The sequence below is a fragment of the Dendropsophus ebraccatus genome, chromosome 8, assembly GCF_027789765.1.
Source record: "Dendropsophus ebraccatus isolate aDenEbr1 chromosome 8, aDenEbr1.pat, whole genome shotgun sequence".
NCBI lineage: Eukaryota > Metazoa > Chordata > Amphibia > Anura > Hylidae > Dendropsophus > Dendropsophus ebraccatus.
Genome location: NC_091461.1, coordinates 4143947 through 4166378, shown reverse-complemented (window position 1 = coordinate 4166378; position 22432 = coordinate 4143947). Strand labels below are relative to the sequence as shown.

Below are 22432 nucleotides of genomic sequence, written 5' to 3'. Positions count from 1 at the left end.
ACAGGTGATATTTCACTATTAACTTTAACACATTGGATTATACATATATAGTAACAAGTGTACACAGTCCCATCAGTGAGGGGGGGGAGGCGTATCCCATATGTGTACACAGTCCCATCAGTGAGGGGGGGGGGGGTAAGGTGTATCCCATATGTGTACACAGTCCCATCAGTGAGGGGGGGGGGGGGGTAAGGTGTATCCCATATGTGTACACAGTCCCATCAGTGAGGGGGGGGGGGGGGGGTAAGGCGTATCCCATATGTGTACACAGTCCTATCAGTGAGGGGCGGTACGGTGTATCCCATATGTGTACACAGTCCTATCAGTGAGGGGCGGTACGGTGTATCCCATATGTGTACACAGTCCTATCAGTGAGGGGGGGTAAGGTGTATCCCATATGTGTACACAGTCCCATCAGTGAGGGGGGGTAAGGTGTATCCCATATGTGTACACAGTCCCATCAGTGAGGGGGGGTAAGGTGTATCCCATATGTGTACACAGTCCTATCAGTGAGGGGAGTAAGGTGTATCCCATATGTGTACACAGTCCCATCAGTGAGGGGGGGGGTAAGGCGTATCCCATATGTGTACACAGTCCTATCAGTGAGGGGTGGTAAGGTGTATCCCATATGTGGAAACGGTCCTATCAGTGAGGGGGGGGGTAAGGCGTATCCCATATGTGTACACAGTCCTATCAGTGAGGGGTGGTAAGGTGTATCCCATATGTGTACACAGTCCTATCAGTGAGGGGTGGTAAGGTGTATCCCATATGTGTACACAGTCCCATCAGTGAGGGGGGTAAGGTGTATCCCATATGTGTACACAGTCCTATCAGTGAGGGGAGTAAGGTGTATCCCATATGTGTACACAGTCCTATCAGTGAGGGGCGGTAAGGTGTATCCCATATGTGTACACAGTCCCATCAGTGAGGGGGGGGGTAAGGCGTATCCCATATGTGTACACAGTCCTATCAGTGAGGGGTGGTAAGGTGTATCCCATATGTGTACACAGTCCTATCAGTGAGGGGTGGTAAGGTGTATCCCATATGTGTACACAGTCCTATCAGTGAGGGGGGGTAAGGTGTATCCCATATGTGTACACAGTCCTATCAGTGAGGGGGGGGGGGTAAGGTGTATCCCATATGTGTACACAGTCCTATCAGTGAGGGGGGGTAAGGTGTATCCCATATGTGTACACACTCCCATCAGTGAGGGGCGGTAAGGTGTATCCCATATGTGTACACAGTCCTATCAGTGAGGGGGGGTAAGGTGTATCCCATATGTGTACACAGTCCTATCAGTGAGGGGGGGGGGGTAAGGTGTATCCCATATGTGTACACACTCCCATCAGTGAGGGGCGGTAAGGTGTATCCCATATGTGTACACAGTCCTATCAGTGAGGGGGGGTAAGGCGTATCCCATATGTGTACACAGTCCTATCAGTGAGGGGGGGTAAGGCGTATCCCATATGTGTACACAGTCCCATCAGTGAGGGGCGGTAAGGTGTATCCAATATGTGTACACAGTCCTATCAGTGAGGGGGGGGTAAGGTGTATCCCATATGTGTACACAGTCCTATCAGTGAGGGGGGGGTAAGGTGTATCCCATATGTGTACACAGTCCTATCAGTGAGGGGGGGGTAAGGCGTATCCCATATGTGTACACAGTCCTATCAGTGAGGGGGGGTAAGGTGTATCCCATATGTGTACACAGTCGCATCAGTCAGGGGCGGTAAGGCGTATCCCATATGTGTACACAGTTCTAACAGTGAGGGGGGGTAAGGTGTATCCCATATGTGTACACAGTCCCATCAGTGAGGGGCGGTAAGGCGTATCCCATATGTGTACACAGTCGCATCAGTCAGGGGCGGTAAGGTGTATCCCATATGTGTACACAGTCCTATCAGTGAGGGGGGTAAGGTGTATCCCATATGTGTACACAGTCGCATCAGTCAGGGGCGGTAAGGCGTATCCTATATGTGTACACAGTCCCATCACTAAGGGGCGGTAAGGTGTATCCGATATGTGGATACGGTCCCATCAGTAAGGGGCGGTATGGTGTATCCCATATGTGGAAACGGTCCTATCAGTGAGGGGCGGTAAGGTGTATCCCATATGTGTACACAGTCCTTTTAGTGAGGGGCGGTAAGGTGTATCCTATATGTGTACACAGTCCTATCAGTAAGGGGGAGGTAAGGTGTATCCCATATGTGTACACAGTCCTATCAGTGAGGGGGGGTAAGGTGTATCCCATATGTGTACACAGTCCTATCAGTGAGGGGGGGTAAGGTGTATCCCATATGTGTACACAGTCCTATCAGTGAGGGGGGGGTAAGGTGTATCCCATATGTGTACACAGTCCTATCAGTGAGGGGCGGTAAGGTGTATCCCATATGTGTACACAGTTCTATCAGTGAGGGGCGGTAAGGTGTATCCCATATGTGTACACAGTCCTATCAGTGAGGGGGGGTAAGGTGTATCCCATATGTGGATACGGTCCTATCAGTGAGGGGGGGGTAAGGTGTATCCCATATGTGTACACAGTCCTATCAGTAAGGGGGGGGGGTAAGGTGTATCCCATATGTGTACACAGTCCTATCAGTGAGGGGGGGTAAGGTGTATCCCATATGTGTACACAGTCCTATCAGTGAGGGGGGGTAAGGTGTATCCCATATGTGTACACAGTCCTATCAGTGAGGGGGGGTAAGGTGTATCCCATATGTGTACACAGTCCTATCAGTGAGGGGGGGGTAAGGTGTATCCCATATGTGTACACAGTCCTATCAGTGAGGGGGGGGGGGTAAGGTGTATCCCATATGTGTACACAGTCCTATCAGTGAGGGGGGGTAAGGTGTATCCCATATGTGTACACACTCCCATCAGTGAGGGGCGGTAAGGTGTATCCCATATGTGTACACAGTCCTATCAGTGAGGGGGGGTAAGGTGTATCCCATATGTGTACACAGTCCTATCAGTGAGGGGGGGGGGGGGTAAGGTGTATCCCATATGTGTACACACTCCCATCAGTGAGGGGCGGTAAGGTGTATCCCATATGTGTACACAGTCCTATCAGTGAGGGGGGGTAAGGCGTATCCCATATGTGTACACAGTCCTATCAGTGAGGGGGGGTAAGGCGTATCCCATATGTGTACACAGTCCCATCAGTGAGGGGCGGTAAGGTGTATCCCATATGTGTACACAGTCCTATCAGTGAGAGGGGGGTAAGGTGTATCCCATATGTGTACACAGTCCTATCAGTGAGGGGGGGGTAAGGCGTATCCCATATGTGTACACAGTCCTATCAGTGAGGGGGGGGTAAGGCGTATCCCATATGTGTACACAGTCCCATCAGTGAGGGGGGGTAAGGTGTATCCCATATGTGTACACAGTCGCATCAGTCAGGGGCGGTAAGGCGTATCCCATATGTGTACACAGTTCTAACAGTGAGGGGGGGTAAGGTGTATCCCATATGTGTACACAGTCCCATCAGTGAGGGGCGGTAAGGCGTATCCCATATGTGTACACAGTCGCATCAGTCAGGGGCGGTAAGGTGTATCCCATATGTGTACACAGTCCTATCAGTGAGGGGGGTAAGGTGTATCCCATATGTGTACACAGTCGCATCAGTCAGGGGCGGTAAGGCGTATCCTATATGTGTACACAGTCCCATCACTAAGGGGCGGTAAGGTGTATCCGATATGTGGATACGGTCCCATCAGTAAGGGGCGGTATGGTGTATCCCATATGTGGAAACGGTCCTATCAGTGAGGGGCGGTAAGGTGTATCCCATATGTGTACACAGTCCTTTTAGTGAGGGGCGGTAAGGTGTATCCTATATGTGTACACAGTCCTATCAGTGAGGGGGGTAAGGTGTATCCCATATGTGTACACAGTCCTATCAGTGAGGGGGGTAAGGTGTATCCCATATGGGTACACAGTCCTATCAGTAAGGGGGAGGTAAGGTGTATCCCATATGTGTACACAGTCCTATTAGTGAGGGGGGGGGGGTAAGGTGTATCCCATATGTGTACACAGTCCTATCAGTGAGGGGGGGTAAGGTGTATCCCATATGTGTACACAGTCCTATCAGTGAGGGGCGGTAAGGTGTATCCCATATGTGTACACAGTTCTAACAGTGAGGGGGGGGTAAGGTGTATCCCATATGTGTACACAGTCCTATCAGTGAGGGGCGGTAAGGTGTATCCCATATGTGTACACAGTTCTATCAGTGAGGGGCGGTAAGGTGTATCCCATATGTGTACACAGTCCTATCAGTGAGGGGGGGTAAGGTGTATCCCATATGTGGATACGGTCCTATCAGTGAGGGGGGGTAAGGTGTATCCCATATGTGTACACAGTCCTATCAGTAAGGGGGGGGGTAAGGTGTATCCCATATGTGTACACAGTCCTATCAGTGAGGGGGGGTAAGGTGTATCCCATATGTGTACACAGTCCTATCAGTGAGGGGGGGTAAGCTGTATCCCATATGTGTACACAGTCCTATCAGTGAGGGGGGGTAAGGTGTATCCCATATGTGTACACAGTCCTATCAGTGAGGGGGGGTAAGGTGTATCCCATGTGTACACAGTCCTATCAGTGAGGGGAGGGGGGTAAGGTGTATCCCATATGTGTACACAGTCCTATCAGTGAGGGGGGGTAAGGTGTATCCCATATGTGTACACAGTCCTATCAGTGAGGGGGGGGGGGTAAGGTGTATCCCATATGTGTACACAGTCTTATCAGTGAGGGGCGGTAAGGTGTTTCCCATATGTGGATACGGTCCTATCAGTGAGGGGGGGGTAAGGTGTATCCCATATGTGTACACAGTCCCATCAGTGAGGGGGGGTAAGGTGTATCCTATATGTGTACACAGTCCTATCAGTGAGGGGTGGTAAGGTGTTTCCCATATGTGTACACAGTCCTATCAGTGAGGGGGGGGGTAAGGTGTATCCCATATGTGTACACAGTCCTATCAGTGAGGGGGGGGTAAGGTGTATCCCATATGTGTACACAGTCCTATCAGTGAGGGGGGGGGTAAGGTGTATCCCATATGTGTACACAGTCCTATCAGTGAGGGGGGGGGGTAAGGTGTATCCCATATGTGTACACAGTCCTATCAGTGAGGGGGGGGGTAAGGTGTATCCCATATGTATACACAGTCCTATCAGTGAGGGGGGGGGGGGTAAGGTGTATCCCATATGTGTACACAGTCCTATCAGTGAGGGGGGGGGTAAGGTGTATCCCATATGTGTACACAGTCCTATCAGTGAGGGGCGAGAGTCGAATGACGAGCGTTCCGGTTCGGAGAACATTCCCGAACATATTACAGACAAGGGGGATCAGAAGATTTACAGTCACAGTCCGGCGATATTACAGCCACAGTCTGGTGATATTACGGTCACAGTCCTGTAATATTACGGTCACAGTCCTGTAATATTACGGTCACAGTCCGGTGATATTACGGTCACAGTCTGGTGATATTACGGTCACAGTCTGGTTATATTGCGGTCACAGTCCGGTGATATTACGGTCACAGACCGGTGATATTACGGTCACAGTCTGGTGATATTACGGTCACAGTCTGGTGATGTTACGGTCACAGTCCGGTGATATTACGGTCACAGTCCGGTGATATTACAGTCACAGTTCGGTGATATTACGGTCACAGTCCGGTGATATTACGGTCACAGTCCGGTGATATTACGGTCACAGACCGGTGATATTACGGTCACAGTCCGGTGATATTACGGTCACAGTCCGGTGATATTACGGTCACAGACCGGTGATATTACGGTCACAGTCCGGTGATATTACGGTCACAGTCCGGTGATATTACGGTCACAGTCTGGTGATATTGCGGTCACAGTCCGGTGATGTTACGGTCACAGTCCGGTGATATTGCGGTCACAGTCTGGTGATATTACGGTCACAGTCTGGTGATATTACGGTCACAGTCTGGTGATGTTACGGTCACAGTCCGGTGATATTACGGTCACAGTCCGGTGATATTACAGTCACAGTTCGGTGATATTACGGTCACAGTCTGGTTATATTGCGGTCACAGTCCGGTGATGTTACGGTCACAGTCTGGTGATATTACGGTCACAGTCCGGTGATGTTACAGACACGACTCCAGGCACCCACAGAGTGTGGGAAAATCCAGATGATTAGACTGTGATGGGAGAAGGTGAACTCTGGCAGCTGTAACTACAAGGAAGATCAGAGAGATCAGCGGATCAGCAGGGGAGCGACGTGTCAGACCAGGATTATAAAAAGTGATGGCTCCGCAGCTCTGCCCGCCGCTCCCTGCTCCTACAGCTTAGCATGATAGACTGTGTGAGTGAATGGACATGTCACCTCGGATCAGGGAATGAGCACACTGCCGGCTGTACACACAGGGAATGAGCGCACTGCCGGCTGTACACACAGGGAATGAGCGCACTGCCGGCTGTATACACAGAGAATGAGCGCACTGCCGGCTACACACAGGGAATGAGCGCACTGCCGGCTGTACACACAGGGAATGAGCGCACTGCCGGCTGTATACACAGAGAATGAGCGCACTGCCGGCTACACACAGGGAATGAGCGCACTGCCGACTGTACACACAGGGAATGAGCGCACTGCCGGCTGTACACACAGGGAATGAGCGCACTGCCGGCTGTACACACACAGGGAAAGAGTGCACTGCCGGCTGTACACACAGGGAATGAGCGCACTGCCGGCTGTACACACACAGGGAAAGAGCGCACTGCCGGCTGTACACACAGGGAATGAGCGCACTGCCGGCTGTACACACAGGGAATAAGCGCACTGCCGGCTGTACACACAGGGAATGAGCGCACTGCAGGCTGTACACACAGGGAATGAGCACACTGCCGGCTCATTCCCTGTGTGTATAGCCGGCAGTGCGCTCATTCTCTATGTGTACAGCCGGCAGTGCGCTCATTCCGTGTATACAGCCGGCAGTGCGCTCATTCCCTTTGTGTACAGCCGGCAGTGCGCTCATTCCGTGTATACAGCCGGCAGTGCGCTCATTCCCTGTGTATACACCTGGCAGTGCGCTCATTCTCTGTGTATACAGTCGGCAGTGTGCTCATTCCCTGTGTATACAGCCGGCAGTGCGCTCATTCTCTGTGTGTACAGCCGGCAGTGCGCTCATTCCCTGTGTGTACAGCCGGCAGTGTGCTCATTCCCTGTGTGTACAGCCGGCAGTGCGCTCATTCCCTGTGTATACACCTGGCAGTGCGCTCATTCCCTGTGTATACAGCCGGCAGTGCGCTCATTCCCTGTGTGTACAGCCGGCAGTGCGCTCATTCCCTGTGTGTACAGCCGGCAGTGCGCTCATTCCCTGTGTATACACCTGGCAGTGCGCTCATTCCCTGTGTGTACAGCCGGCAGTGCGCTCATTCCCTGTGTATACACCTGGCAGTGCGCTCATTCCCTGTGTGTACAGCCGGCAGTGCGCTCATTCCCTGTGTATACAGCCGGCAGTGCGCTCATTCACTGTGTGTACAGCCGGCAGTGCGCTCATTCCCTGTGTGTACAGCCGGCAGTGCGCTCATTCCCTGTGTACAGCCGGCAGTGCGCTCATTCCCTGGGTATACACCTGCCGGTGCGCGCATTCCCTGTGTATACAGCCGGCAGTGCGCTCATTCCCTGTGTATACAGCCAGCAGTGCGCTCATTCCCTGTGTATACACCTGGCAGTCCGCTCATTCCCTGTGTATACAGCCGGCAGTGCGCTCATTCCCTGTGTGTACAGCCGGCAGTGCGCTCATTCCCTGTGTATACGCCTGGCAGTGCGCTCATTCCCTGTGTGTACAGCCGGCAGTGCGCTCATTCCCTGTGTGTACAGCCGGCAGTGCGCTCATTCCCTGTGTGTACAGCCGGCAGTGCGCTCATTCCCTGTGTATACAGCCGGCAGTGCGCTCATTCCCTGTGTGTACAGCCGGCAGTGCGCTCATTCTCTGTGTGTACAGCCGGCAGTGCGCTCATTCCCTGTGTATACGCCTGGCAGTGCGCTCATTCTCTGTTTGTACAGCCGGCAGTGTGCTCATTCCCTGTGTGTAGCCGGCAGTGCGCTCATTCCCTGTGTGTACAGCCGGCAGTGCGCTCATTCCCTGTGTATACAGCCGGTAGTGCGCTCATTCCCTGTGTATACAGCCAGCAGTGCGCTCATTCCCTGTGTATACACCTGGCAGTCCGCTCATTCCCTGTGTGTACAGCCGGCAGTGCGCTCATTCCCTGTGTGTACAGCCGACAGTGCGCTCATTCCCTGTGTGTACAGCCGGCAGTGCGCTCATTCCCTGTGTGTACAGCCGGCAGTGCGCTCATTCCCTGTGTATACACCTGGCAGTGCGCTCATTTCCTGTGTGTACAGCCGGCACTGCGCTCATTCTCTGTGTATACAGCCGGCAGTGCGCTCATTCCCTGTGTGTACAGGCGGCAGTGCGCTCATTCCCTGTGTATACAGCCGGCAGTCCGCTCATTCCCTGTGTGTACAGCCGGCAGTGCGCTCATTCCCTGTGTACAGCTGGCAGTGCGCTCATTCCCTGTGTATACAGCCGGCAGTCCGCTCATTCCCTGTGTGTACAGCCGGCAGTGCGCTCATTCCCTGTGTACAGCTGGCAGTGCGCTCATTCCATGTGTGTACAGCCGGCAGTGCGCTCATTTCCTGTGTGTACAGCCGGCACTGCGCTCATTCTCTGTGTATACAGCCGGCAGTGCGCTCATTCCCTGTGTGTACAGCCGGCAGTGCGCTCATTCCCTGTGTGTACAGCCGGCAGTGCGCTCATTCCCTGTGTATACACCTGGCAGTGCGCTCATTTCCTGTGTGTACAGCCGGCAGTGCGCTCATTCCCTGTGTGTACAGGCGGCAGTGCGCTCATTCCCTGTGTATACACCTGGCAGTCCGCTCATTCCCTGTGTGTACAGCCGGCACTGCGCTCATTCTCTGTGTATACAGCCGGCAGTCCGCTCATTCCCTGTGTGTACAGCCGGCAGTGCGCTCATTCCCTGTGTACAGCTGGCAGTGCGCTCATTCCATGTGTGTACAGCCGGCAGTGCGCTCATTCCCTGTGTGTGTACAGTCGGCAGTGCGCTCATTCCATGTGTGTACAGCCGGCAGTGCGCTCATTCTCTTTGTATACAGCCGGCAGTGCGCTCATTCCCTGTGTGTACCGCCGGCAGTGCGCTCATTCCCTGTGTATACAGCCGGCAGTGCGCTCATTCCTTGTGTATACAGCCGGCAGTGTGCTCATTCCCTGTGTATACGCCTGGCAGTGCGCTCATTCCCTGTGTATACAGCCGGCAGTGCGCTCATTCCCTGTGTGTACAGCCGGCAGTGCGCTCATTCTCTGTGTGTACAGCCGGCAGTGCGCTCATTCCCTGTGTATACACCTGGCAGTGCGCTCATTCCCTGTGTGTACAGCCGGCAGTGCGCTCATTCCCTGTGTGTACAGCCGGCAGTGCGCTCATTCCCTGTGTGTACAGCCGGCAGTGCGCTCATTCCCTGTGTGTACAGCCGGCAGTGCGCTCATTCCCTGTGTGTACAGCCGGCAGTGCGCTCATTCTCTGTGTATACAGCCGGCTCATTCCCTGTGTATACAGCCGGCAGTGCGCTCGTTCCCTGTGTGTACAGCCGGCAGTGCGCTCGTTCCCTGTGTGTACAGCCGGCAGTGCGCTCGTTTCCTGTGTGTACAGCCGGCAGTGTGCTCATTCCCTGTGTGTGTAGCCGGCAGTGCGCTCGTTCCCTGTCTGTACAGCCGGCAGTGCGCTCGTTCCCTGTCTGAACAGCCGGCAGTGCGCTCGTTCCCTGTCTGAACAGCCGGCAGTGCGCTCGTTCCCTGTCTGTACAGCCGGCAGTGCGCTCGTTCCCTGTCTGAACAGCCGGCAGTGCGCTCATTCCCTGTGTATACAGCCGGCAGTGCGCTCGTTCCCTGTCTGTACAGCCGGCAGTGCGCTCAATCTTGCACTGAACCTGACTTGTAACCTGTATCATAGTCCGGCCTGTATGAGCTGTCTATATTTAGAGCTGGAATCTCCCAGCATCCCCTGCTGCTGGTCTGCTCTCACCCTCATTGCTGCCTCCAGCTCCTCTGCTGCCTCATGCACATCCTGATACTTAAAGGGCAGGTAGCACCAATCATCTCCGCCATCCACCTCTCTACCCGCTATCTGGGCAGTAACATCCATTAGGTTCTATTATTCCTGTTAGTAATACTGACCTATCCTGCCCCGACCATCAGCAGCCCACCGAGGCGCTGACCCACCACTCCCATGAGTATATATATATATATATATATATATATACAATTCTGAAGGTTGTTAAGCGTACAGATATACTCTGAGTGAGACGTCATGTATAAAGCTCCGTGACCTCCACCCTCCAACCTACACACCAGACCTGAGACAGCGTGGTGCAGGGGGTCACTCTTCTTAAGGGGGTTGCTCCTTTTTAGGGGGTCAATGCTCTTGGGGTGGTCACTCATCTTTAGGGGGTCCGCTCCTCTTGGGGGGGTCACTCCTCTTTAGGTGGTCTGCTTCTCTACAGGGGGTCTCTGCTCCTTGGGGGGGAGGGGGGTTGTCACTCATATTTAGGGGTTTGCTCCTCTTAGGGGGTCACTCATCTTTAGGGTGTCGCTCCTCTTGGGGGGTCCACTCCTCTTCAGGGGGGTCACTCCTCGGTTTCACTGCAGTCGACAAATCCAGAGATCCAGGAGCAGAGCCAGAAGATGGAGAAGCTCTGCAGGCGGAGCGGCCACAGTCCATCTTACTGACAGCACATGATGGATCAGGCCTGGAGAGGATGGCTGGGGGCGGCCATGACGCTGATGCACATGTTGTATCTCCTGCGGGGTCGGCCCTGTCACTCTGTATACATGATGTCTACACACATTATCTCTATATAAACCGTTTACTTTCCACTCCGGCCATGTGTGGCGTGAAGCAATCACATCTGGTTACATGTACGGCGCCCCCCGGCTCTGTGTGGCTGAACCTGCAGTTATTCCTTCTCTAACAACTTAAAGGGAACCTGTCCCTTGATTTTATGGTCCTAAACCAGCACCGTGCGGGTATACAGCTGGGAGGGGAATATACAGAAGCCCCTGTACACTGTAGTATGATATCAATACTGAGACATGGGGGCGGGGACCCTGAAAAGTGCCAGAGGTGCTGGCGCTCACCTGAAAAGTCATGGGGGTAGTTCTGTTAGTGATGGGGGTGCCAGAGATCGGACTGAATGATTCCTCACTGTCCCATAACTCTACTGAATAGCAGCATTCCCTGCAGGATTCTCCAGAATAGCTGCACCGCCCTCATGACTCTTCAGGATATATGCACCACCCTCATGACTCTTCAGGATAGCTGCACCGCCCTCATGACTCTTCAGGATATCTGCACCACCCTCATGACTCTTCAGGATAGCTGCACCACCCTCATGACTTCAGGATATCTGCACCGCCCTCATGACTCTTCAGGATATATGCACCACCCTCATGACTCTTCAGGATAGCTGCACCACCCTCATGACTCTTCAGGATATCTGCACCGCCCTCATGACTCTTCAGGATAGCTGCAGTACTCTCATGACTCTTCAGGATAGCTGCAGTACTCTCATGACTCTTCAGGATATATGCACCACCCTCATGACTCTTCAGGATAGCTGCACTGCCCTCATGACTCTTCAGGATAGCTGCACCGCCCTCATGACTCTTCAGGATAGCTGCACTGCCCTCATGACTCTTCAGGATATATGCACCGCCCTCATGACTCTTCAGGATAGCTGCACCACCCTCATGACTCTTCAGGATAGCTGCAGTACCCTCATGACTCTTCAGGATAGCTGCACCACCCTCATGACTCTTCAGGATAGCTGCACTGCCCTCATGACTCTTCAGGATAGCTGCAGTACTCTCATGGTTCTTCAGGATAGTAACAACATACACCATGTACTACTTGTGGGGGTTTAAAACCTTTTGAAGAGAATACTAGGTTCCCTTTTGTTGTACGATGGGTGACAACATGGCTACGTCTACTACTATTCCCAGCAGAAAAAGATGCAACAAAGAATAACACTGTAACACACTATATATATATACACATACACACACAACTATATATGACTGACACACAACCATGTCTTACTGACGCATTACAAGGGTCTGTGTCTTCTTCTCTTCTCCATCCCACAGATCTCTGTTCTGACATCAAATAGTTGTACAATTTGACCTCTGACCCCCGTCACCCCCTGACTAGCTGTTACCCCAGTCATGTATCTCAGGGGACATCTCTCTACATGTAATAGAATCCGATCGGATGTGTCAGCGTGTGAAGGGATACGCCCAATTGTCATGGGGTATAGTTACACCCAGTTGTATATGTATTCCTACATTTCCAGGAAGAATAACAGAGGAACGGCACAAAACAAAGCGCAAAGGAATTAAGCTCTAAGATTGTTATTTTGTGGGGGTCGGGGGCTGCGGGGCCTATAGAAGCAAAAACGAGCAGGCCAGAGACCCCTACATCCATGCATACAGACAGATAGAACACTGCAGCCTGGGGGATCTTACCGGGGGCCCCGGTGGGGCACAGAGCGGCGTTGCAGACCTGTCTGCTCTCAGGCTTGGTGGCCGGATAACATCCCTGGCTCAGCTCTTCTCCCTGGTAACACTTCACATCTCTCAGCTGGTGTCCTGATCCGCACGACTTACTGCACTGTACCGGAGAGAAGAAACCCGCATGAGGACTATGGGAGATCCCAGGGACTGTGGCGGCTGCAGGGGGGGGGGGACCCTCTTAGTGCCGGCAGTGCAGAGATGATGATTAGGCCTTTGCTTGGATAAGGATGTACGCAGGGTAATAAAGGTTTAGGGTGGGCCGGGGCCGTCATAGAGTATACTGCAGATTAGAGTAATGTTAGCGTGACCTGCCACATGTGCTATTGTCTGTTAAGCAAAGTAGAGAGGTATTAAAGGGGAAGTCCGGGGTCGGACATTTTTTTTTTTTAAAGTTGGGGAGGTGACTGAACATAACAACATGCACCTACCTCCCCGACTCCAGCACTGGGGTCGCGGCACGGCCGCTGACTGGCTGGGCAGATCTGACACCTCACAACCGGGTCCCTGCTCAGCCATTCAGCAGCCGTGCCGCGACCCCAGTGCTGGAGCCGGGGAGGTAGGTGCATGTTGTTATGTTTAGTCACCTCCTCCCCGACTCTTCCTCTCTGGAGGACCCATAATGTCCTGCATTACACCAATAACCCCCAATGTGAACGGACACTGTGTAATGCTTCATACTCCCTGCAGGTGGCACTGCAGGGTAACGGAACTCTTCCTGCCATGTCTCCGCACAGATTGCAGCTGATTGCTTGAGACACTTGCCTAAACCCTAAGGGGTTTACCTAACCAGTAGGGACTCTCCAGAGTGGAGGACCCCTTTAATATCTATTCATATACTATTATGGTCGGGTCTCACACTGCAGATTGCCAACCACAATTGTGGTTTCCAATGGACACGGGACTCTGCAAGTACAGAAGAATACGGCACTGCCATTGTCGGCAGATACGGGCGTGGTTGCCTCATGCATTATCTCTATTGCTGGACCATAACCTTTGACCCCGTCCCGGGTGAAATACACAAATGACTGGATTCTATTAGAGATGAGCGAACCAGGTTCGAGTTCGAGTCGATCCGAACCCGAACGTTCGGCATTTGATTAGCGGTGGCTGCTGAACTTGGATAAAGCTCTAAGGTTGTCTGGAAAACATGGATACAGCCAATGACTATATCCGTGATTTCCACATAGCCTTAGGGCTTCATCCAACTTCAGCAGCCCCCGCTAATCAAATGCCGAACGTTCGGGTTCGGATCGAGGTTCGCTCATCTCTAGATTCTATCCTTCCTGTGCAGTAAGACAACAGGACTCACCGGCCCCCATTCGGTGGTGGTCCAGTGGTGGTCACAGGGTGGGCCCAGGCACGGCTTCTCGCTCGGAGGCTTGATACTCTCGTCGCACTGAGAGGACTCTGTGGAGCACTTCACCTCCCTCCTCATCACTCCCTCCATCCCGCAGGCGGCCGGGCACTAAACACCAAGGGAAGGACATGTCATGGCTGCCGTGTTACACGGGGAGGATGTTATAAGTCTAGTATAGGGGTTCCACACCCACCTCGGACCACTCGGAGGACTCCCACTGGGGGCCGCACGGCTTGTTCTTACACACTTTCTTCTGTGGTGGTCTTGGGAGCTGGGCGCCTTCACACTGTTCGTCATATACAGAACTGTCCAGGCCCGGGGCCAGCATCTTCCAGCAGCGGACGGAGCGCACCTGGACACCCTGACCGCAGCTTCTCGAGCACTCGCTCCAACCACTCGACTCCCATCTCCAAGGAGAGAACCAGAGAGGTATATAAGGCCCATGTATCCTAGTTACGTCTGTAACCTTACTCCACCCAGGAGAGTACAGCCCCCCCCCCCTCTCCGTACCTTGGCATACACTCCCGTCCCGTACAGAATTCCTGAGTGGGTTCTGGCTTGGTGGACGGATCACAGTGGGACTCATCGACTTCCCGCCCATCATACCGGATACATAAAGCGTAGGCAGAACTGAGACCTGCAAAAGCAGCAACACAAATGGCTTCATACATACAGTCATTAAAGGGGAACTCTGGCCAAAATCTGGTGTCAGAAAGTTATATAGATTTGTAATTTACTTCTAGTAAAAAAATCTCCAGTCTTCCAGTACTTATCAGCTGCTGTATGTCCTGCAGGAAGTGGTGTATTCTCTCCAGTCTGACACAGTGCTCTCTGCTGCCACCTCTGTCCATGTCAGGAACTGCCCAGAGCAGGAGAGGTTTTCCATGGGGATTTGCTGCTGCTCTGGATAGTTCCTGACATGGACAGAGGTGGCAGCAGAGAGCACTGTGTCAGACTGGAGAGAATACACCACTTCCTGCAGGACATATAGCAGCTGATAAGTCCTGGAGGATTGGAGATTTTTTAAATAAAAGAAATTTACAAATCTGTATAACTTTCTGAAACTAGTTGATTTGAAAGAAAAAGGTTTTTGCCGGAGTACTCCTTTAATAGTAAGTGCAGAGATCTGTAAAGTCCGGGAGGGCTCGGTATCTATAGTCCTATATTAATGGGACCATGACACAGCGAGCGGCCACTTTATTACAGCCCCCATCTAGTAGAGCGCTGGGTGTAAATATGGCCGCCATAGCTCTGTAATATAGTCTCTGCCTCAGTAATGCTCTGGTATGTCAGCTGTATGTCGGTGACCCCCATGTGATAGTGGTACAGCCCCTGCTTACCTGAGCTGCAGGTGGAGCTGCACGGTGAATAGGCGGAGAGCTTCCAGCGATACATGTCGGCGCGGCTGATGTCCTGACTGGGTAATAAATCACTGAAAACGAGAAAACATGGAGGTCAGATAATGGGAGGGAGAGCACCGAGCCACCACCGCACTAAGAGTCACTGACTATATACCCCCAGCTGTACCGTCACCCCACCCATACACCCATGTGACCATGAGCCAATCACTGGACCCGACCAATGGGTAATGATTTACAGTCATCATCTCATCCTCTATAATCTGGACTGATCCCGGGGTTCCTGCAGTCAGACACCCGCTGATCACACACTTATTACCTAGATAACACCATCACCTACTCATCCGGTTCTCCCATCCTCCGGCCGCTGCTCTAACTTCAGGACGCCGCCTCCTCCAGAGTGACTGACAGCAGGAGGAGGCGGGGCCTGAAGATACAGCCGGAAGACTGATGCCAGATCAAAAACAGTGCGGATGGTAAGTATAGACGGCTGCTAGGGATCTGGACAGCACAGACATGTATATATATATATATATATATATATATATATATATATACACATATCCCAGACCCTGATATATATATACTTATCCCAGATCCCCAATATATATATACACATATCCCACACCCCGATATATATTTATGCATATCCCAGACTCCGATATATATATATATATATATATACTTATCCCAGATCCCCAATATATATATTCACATATCCCAGACCCCGATATATATACTTATCCCAGACCCCCAATATATATATATATATATATATATCCCAGACCCCTTTATATATATATTTATATATATATATATCCCAGATCCCTATATATATATATATATATATATATATATACATATCCCAGATCCCTATATATATATATATATATATACAAATCCCAGATCCCTATATATATATATATATATACATATCCCAGACCCCTTTTTATATATATATATATATATATATATATATATATATACATATCCCAGATCCCTATATATATATATATATATATATATATATATATATATATATCCCAGACCCATATATAATATAACACACACATATCCCAGACCCCCAATATATATATATATATATATATATATATATATATATATATATACATATCCCAGACCCCTTTATATATATATATATATATATATATATATATATTTCCCTTACGTCCTAAGCAGCAGCACATAATGGGGAAGATTCTATCTTCCTGCAATGATAGGACAGATGGTAACAAGCAATAAAGAGTTTATTGCCCCGCCTATAAGGCCCTATGCTGACCCAGCCTCCTTGTGTTTTTTTCTGTCCTTCTGTGGGACAGGTGGTAGGAGAGCAGGCTCAGGCCTATGTGTGTCCTTCTGTAGGACAGGTGGTAGGAGGAGAGCAGGCTCAGGCCTATGTGTGTCCTGTAGGACAGGTGGTAGGAGGAGAGCAGGCTCAGGCCTATGTGTGTCCTGTAGGACAGGTGGTAGGAGGAGAGCAGGCTCAGGCCTATGTGTGTCCTGTAGGACAGGTGTTAGGAGGAGAGCAGGCTCAGGCCTATGTGTGTCCTGTAGGACAGGTGGTAGGAGGAGAGCAGGCTCAGGCCTATGTGTGTCCTGTAGGACAGGTGGTAGGAGGAGAGCAGGCTCAGGCCTATGTGTGTCCTGTAGGACAGGTGGTAGGAAGAGAGCAGGCTCAGGCCTATGTGTGTCCTGTAGGACAGGTGGTAGGATAGGAGCAGGCTCAGGCCTATGTGTGTCCTGTAGGACAGGTGGTAGGAGGAGAGCAGGCTCAGGCCTATGTGTGTCCTGTAGGACAGGTGGTAGGAGGAGAGCAGGCTCAGGCCTATGTGTGTCCTGTAGGACAGGTGGTAGGAGGAGAGCAGGCTCAGGCCTATGTGTGTCCTGTAGGACAGGTGGTAGGATAGGAGCAGGCTCATGCCTATATGTGTCCTGTGGGACAGGTGGTAGGAGGAGAGCAGGCTCAGGCCTATGTGTGTCCTTCTGTAGGACAAGTGGTAGGAGGAGAGCAGGCTCAGGCCCAGGGGCGGGCTGGGCCGGGGGGCAGGGGGGCATATGCCCCCCGGGCCGCTCTTCCCCCAGCTGTCAGGGCCGCACGGCTGCTCACAGCTGGCTGGAGTCCTCAGTGCCTCCCCTGCTTACAGCCCCGGCCTCTTCAGTCATATTTACCTGTGGCTGTGGATCCGGACTGTGATGGAAGCGTCCGCTGAAGCCCCGCCCCCATTACGTTAAGCCCCGCCTTCTTTATGGCCATTATGCTTTCCTATAAGCCTATGAGGCTTATGGTAAAAGCAAACTGCTGTACGCAGTATCTTCCTCCGGCCACCAGAGGCCGCTCTCTCCTTCCAGCTGGTTCTCCTGTGTCTGGGCTAGAAGAGCCTGAAGACCGAGAAGATGGTGTCTGCAGGAAGCCAGGTACCTACACAGGAGGAGATCTACACAGCAGGACATAGGGCAGGGGGAGAGAACCAAGGCTCTCCAGATGTTGCAAAACTACAACTCCCATCATACCTGGGCAGCCATAGGCTTACCATAGATGATGGGAGTTGTAGTTTTGCAACAGTTGAAGAGCCAAGGTTCCCTATCCCTGACATAGAGGACACATATATACAGGAGGATACATATATACAGGAGACCTACACAGGAGGATACATATATACAGGAGACCTACACAGGAGGATACATATATACAGGAGACCTACACAGGAGGATACATATATACAGCAGGAGACATACAGAGGAGTACATAGAGGATACATATATACAGAAGGATACATATATACAGGAGACCTACACAGGAGGATACATATATACAGGAGACCTACACAGGAGGATACATATATACAGGAGGAGACATACAGAGGAGTATATAGAGGATACATATATACAGGAGGAGACATACAGAGGAGTATATAGAGGATACATATATACAGGAGGAGACATACACAGCAGTACATAGAGGATACATACAGAGGAGTATATAGAGGATACATATATACAGGAGGAGACATACACAGCAGTACATAGAGGATACATACAGAGGAGTATATAGAGGATACATATATACAGGAGGAGACATACACAGCAGTACATAGAGGATACATATATACAGGAGGAGACATACACAGGAGTATATAGAGGATACATATGTACAGGAGGAGACATACACAGGAGTATATAGAGGATACATATATACAGGAGGAGACATACACAGCAGTACATAGAGGATACATACAGAGGAGTATATAGAGGATACATATATACAGGAGGAGACATACACAGCAGTACATAGAGGATACATATATACAGGAGGAGACATACAGAGGAGTATATAGAGGATACATATATACAGGAGGAGACATACACAGCAGTACATAGAGGATACATACAGAGGAGTATATAGAGGATACATATATACAGGAGGAGACATACACAGCAGTACATAGAGGATACATACAGAGGAGTATATAGAGGATACATATATACAGGAGGAGACATACACAGCAGTACATAGAGGATACATATATACAGGAGGAGACATACACAGGAGTATATAGAGGATACATATGTACAGGAGGAGACATACACAGGAGTATATAGAGGATACATATATACAGGAGGAGACATACACAGCAGTACATAGAGGATACATACAGAGGAGTATATAGAGGATACATATATACAGGAGGAGACATACACAGCAGTACATAGAGGATACATATATACAGGAGGAGACATACAGAGGAGTATATAGAGGATACATATATACAGGAGGAGACATACACAGCAGTACATAGAGGATACATACAGAGGAGTATATAGAGGATACATATATACAGGAGGAGACATACACAGCAGTACATAGAGGATACATATATACAGGAGGAGACATACACAGGAGTATATAGAGGATACATATGTACAGGAGGAGACATACACAGGAGTATATAGAGGATACATATATACAGGAGGAGACATACAGAGGAGTATATAGAGGAGACATATATACAGGAGGAGACATACACAGCAGTACATAGAGGATACATATATACAGGAGGAGACATACAGAGGAGTATATAGAGGAGACATATATACAGGAGGAGACATATATACAGGGGTACATAGAGTATACATATATACAGGAGGAGACATACAGAGGAGTTAGGGCTGGGCGATTAATCAAATAAATTTGCCCAGAAGGTTATAATCGATTTCGATTAAAATCATAAATTAAATTTTCACAAAAAATCACTGCAGGCAGAGCAGCGTAGAGTGATGGGTTGGCGGCTGGGCTGGAGTTGCAGGTCAAGCAGGCGGCGCGGAGGTGAGGTGCATGGCGGGCGGCGGTGCGTGGAGTGTCGCGCCGGAGGTGAGGTGCAGGGCAGTCGGGCAGTCCGCCTAACAGAGCCGCGACTGACCTGCCCCAGCTATACATATCACGTCCTGCTCCCCTCCCGGCCACACGTGCAGGTCCCCGGTCTCTGGAGGAGGCTGCAGGGACTGTAGTGGTGATAGCGTCGCTTCAGGTCCTGGAGCTGAACAGCGGGATCTGCATCCCCCGATCCCGCTGTACAGCTCCAGTAATGGCAGTGACGCTATCACCACTAGAGTCCCTGCGGCCAGGGCCGTATTTACCACTAGGCACCTGTGGTCCGATGCCTAGGGCAGCACCTTGCAGGGGGGCAGCACCAGGGAGCAGGGGGACAGAAAAAACTAATTCTTTTGTTTTTATTTTTTTAGTTTCCCTTCTCCCGTTCAGACTTGCCAGTAAATCTGGTGTCTTTTCCAGGGGGGTGGGGGGTATGGTGGTATTGGTCAGGTCTGGTATCGCCAATAGGTGCGTGAAGATGGGGCGTCTCCAGGTTTAGTGCCTAGGGCAGCAGCAGCTGTTAATACAGCCCTGCCTGCGGCCTCCTCCAGAGACCGGGGATCTGCACGTGTGGCCGGGAGGGGAACCTGTGTGCCGGGGTGAGAGGAGGAGGGATATGTGCACTCCTGCCCCAATCACGCCCAGCTGCCCCAGTTTCCCCCAGTATGCCCCTGTCACCTCTCATTTATACCTTTATTACTACTTCACCCCTCATCTTTACCTGTACTACTACTACTACTTCTACTACACCCCTCATCTATACCTGTACTAATTCCCCTCATCTTTACTACTAATACACCCCTCATCTTTACCTGTACTACTACTAATCCCCCTCATCTGTATTACTAATACACCCCATATCTATACCTGTACTACCTCACCCTTCATCTTTACCTCTACTACTACTACTACTAATGCCCCTCATCTGTATTACTAATACACCCCATATCTATACCTGTACTACTACACCCCTTATCCACTATACCTCCACTACTACACTCTACCTAGATGGAGGCACCATGTGTCCCGCTATCCCCACCCCCACCCCCTCGCTTATCCCGGAAATGCCCCTGCCTGCATGTGTCCCTGCTACATAGAGGATACATATATACAGCAGTACATAGAGGATACATATATACAGGGGGAGGCATATATACAGTAGTACATAGAGGATACATATATATACAAGAGTACATAGAGGAGACATATTTACAAGAGTACATAGAGGAGACATATATACAGAAGTACATCGAGTGATATAAACTATTGTAAAAATACAGTAACCCCAGCTTTCCCAGCATCTTATACTCAGTATGATGGAGGTCACCCAGCTCTCCAGCATCTTATACTCAGTATGATAGAGGTCACCCAGCTTTCCTAGCATCTGTCTATGGGACCGTTTCGTGTCATCACTGAGCCGCCCAATAGACTTATACAGGAAAGTGAGTTCTGACCCTTTCACAGGGCACAGTAGGATATTTGGTCACCAATGACTGGAAGGACCGAAGATGTTATAGGTAAGAGGTTAGAGGCCAGAGTGGTCCTTTAAGGATGGGCCGCCAGCCTGCTACTCATGGGCCAGTGCTGTGTACTTGCCCCCCGGGCTAAAATTTGCCAGCCAGCCCCTGCTCAGGCCTATGTGTGTCCTGTAGGACAGGTGATAGGAGGAGAGCAGGCTCAGGCCTATGTGTGTCCTGTAGGACAGGTGATAGGAGGAGAGCAGGCTCAGGCCTATGTGTGTCCTGTAGGACAGGTGGTAGGAGGAGAGCAGGCTCAGGCCTATGTGTGTCCTGTAGGACAGGTGGTAGGAGGAGAGCAGGCTCAGGCCTATGTGTGTCCTGTAGGACAGGTGGTAGGAGGAGAGCAGGCTCAGGCCTATGTGTGTCCTTCTGTAGGACAGGTGGTAGGAGGAGAGCAGGCTCAGGCCTATGTGTGTCCTGTAGGACAGGTGATAGGAGGAGAGCAGGCTCAGGCCTATGTGTGTCCTGTAGGACAGGTGGTAGGAGGAGAGCAGGCTGAGGCCTATGTGTGTCCTGTAGGAAAGGTGGTAGGATAGGAGCAGGCTCAGGCCTATGTGTGTCCTGTAGGACAGGTGGTAGGAGGAGAGCAGGCTCAGGCCTATGTGTGTCCTGTAGGACAGGTGGTAGGAGGAGAGCAGGCTCAGGCCTATGTGTGTCCTGTAGGACAGGTGTTAGGAGGAGAGCAGGCTCAGGCCTATGTGTGTCCTGTAGGACAGGTGGTAGGAGGAGAGCAGGCTCAGGCCTATGTGTGTCCTGTAGGACAGGTGGTAGGAGGAGAGCAGGCTCAGGCCTATGTGTGTCCTGTAGGACAGGTGGTAGGAGGAGAGCAGGCTCAGGCCTATGTGTGTCCTTCTGTAGGACAGGTGGTAGGAGGAGAGCAGGCTCAGGCCTATGTGTGTCCTGTAGGACAGGTGGTAGGAGGAGAGCAGGCTCAGGCCTATGTGTGTCCTGTAGGACAGGTGGTAGGAGGAGAGCAGGCTCGGGCCTATGTGTGTTTCTCAGCTCTCCTTCCAATAATTCTTCTTTTCCACATGGTCGTGTGGAGAGGGAGAGTTTTTTTGTATATGTATTTTGTTTTTTATCCTGCTTTGTTGTGTACAGAGCAAAGATTTTATTTTTCTTATGGAAGCAGCCGCCATCTCAGTGATCGCTCAGCCTCTATGCTCTGGTCAGTAAGTATTATGGCGC

General features: G+C 51.1%; 1 protein-coding gene across 3 annotated transcripts in view; it reads right to left on the bottom strand.

The window, feature by feature from the left end:
- The window catches only part of LOC138798989 (ADAMTS-like protein 2), a 60337-nt gene that overhangs the window by 6209 nt on the left and 31696 nt on the right, over positions 1–22432 (bottom strand). For 2 of the 3 annotated variants that reach the window (XM_069979646.1, XM_069979647.1), the window contains exons 11-15: positions 15317–15408; positions 14487–14613; positions 14170–14383; positions 13929–14084; positions 12572–12716 (exon numbers count right to left, since the gene is read on the bottom strand). In XM_069979646.1, coding sequence (XP_069835747.1) covers positions 12572–12716; positions 13929–14084; positions 14170–14383; positions 14487–14613; positions 15317–15408 — 734 coding nt within the window. Of the gene's footprint in view, positions 1–12571; positions 12717–13928; positions 14085–14169; positions 14384–14486; positions 14614–15316; positions 15409–22432 lie in introns of those variants that run through there. The other variant, XM_069979648.1, reaches the window with a different exon arrangement.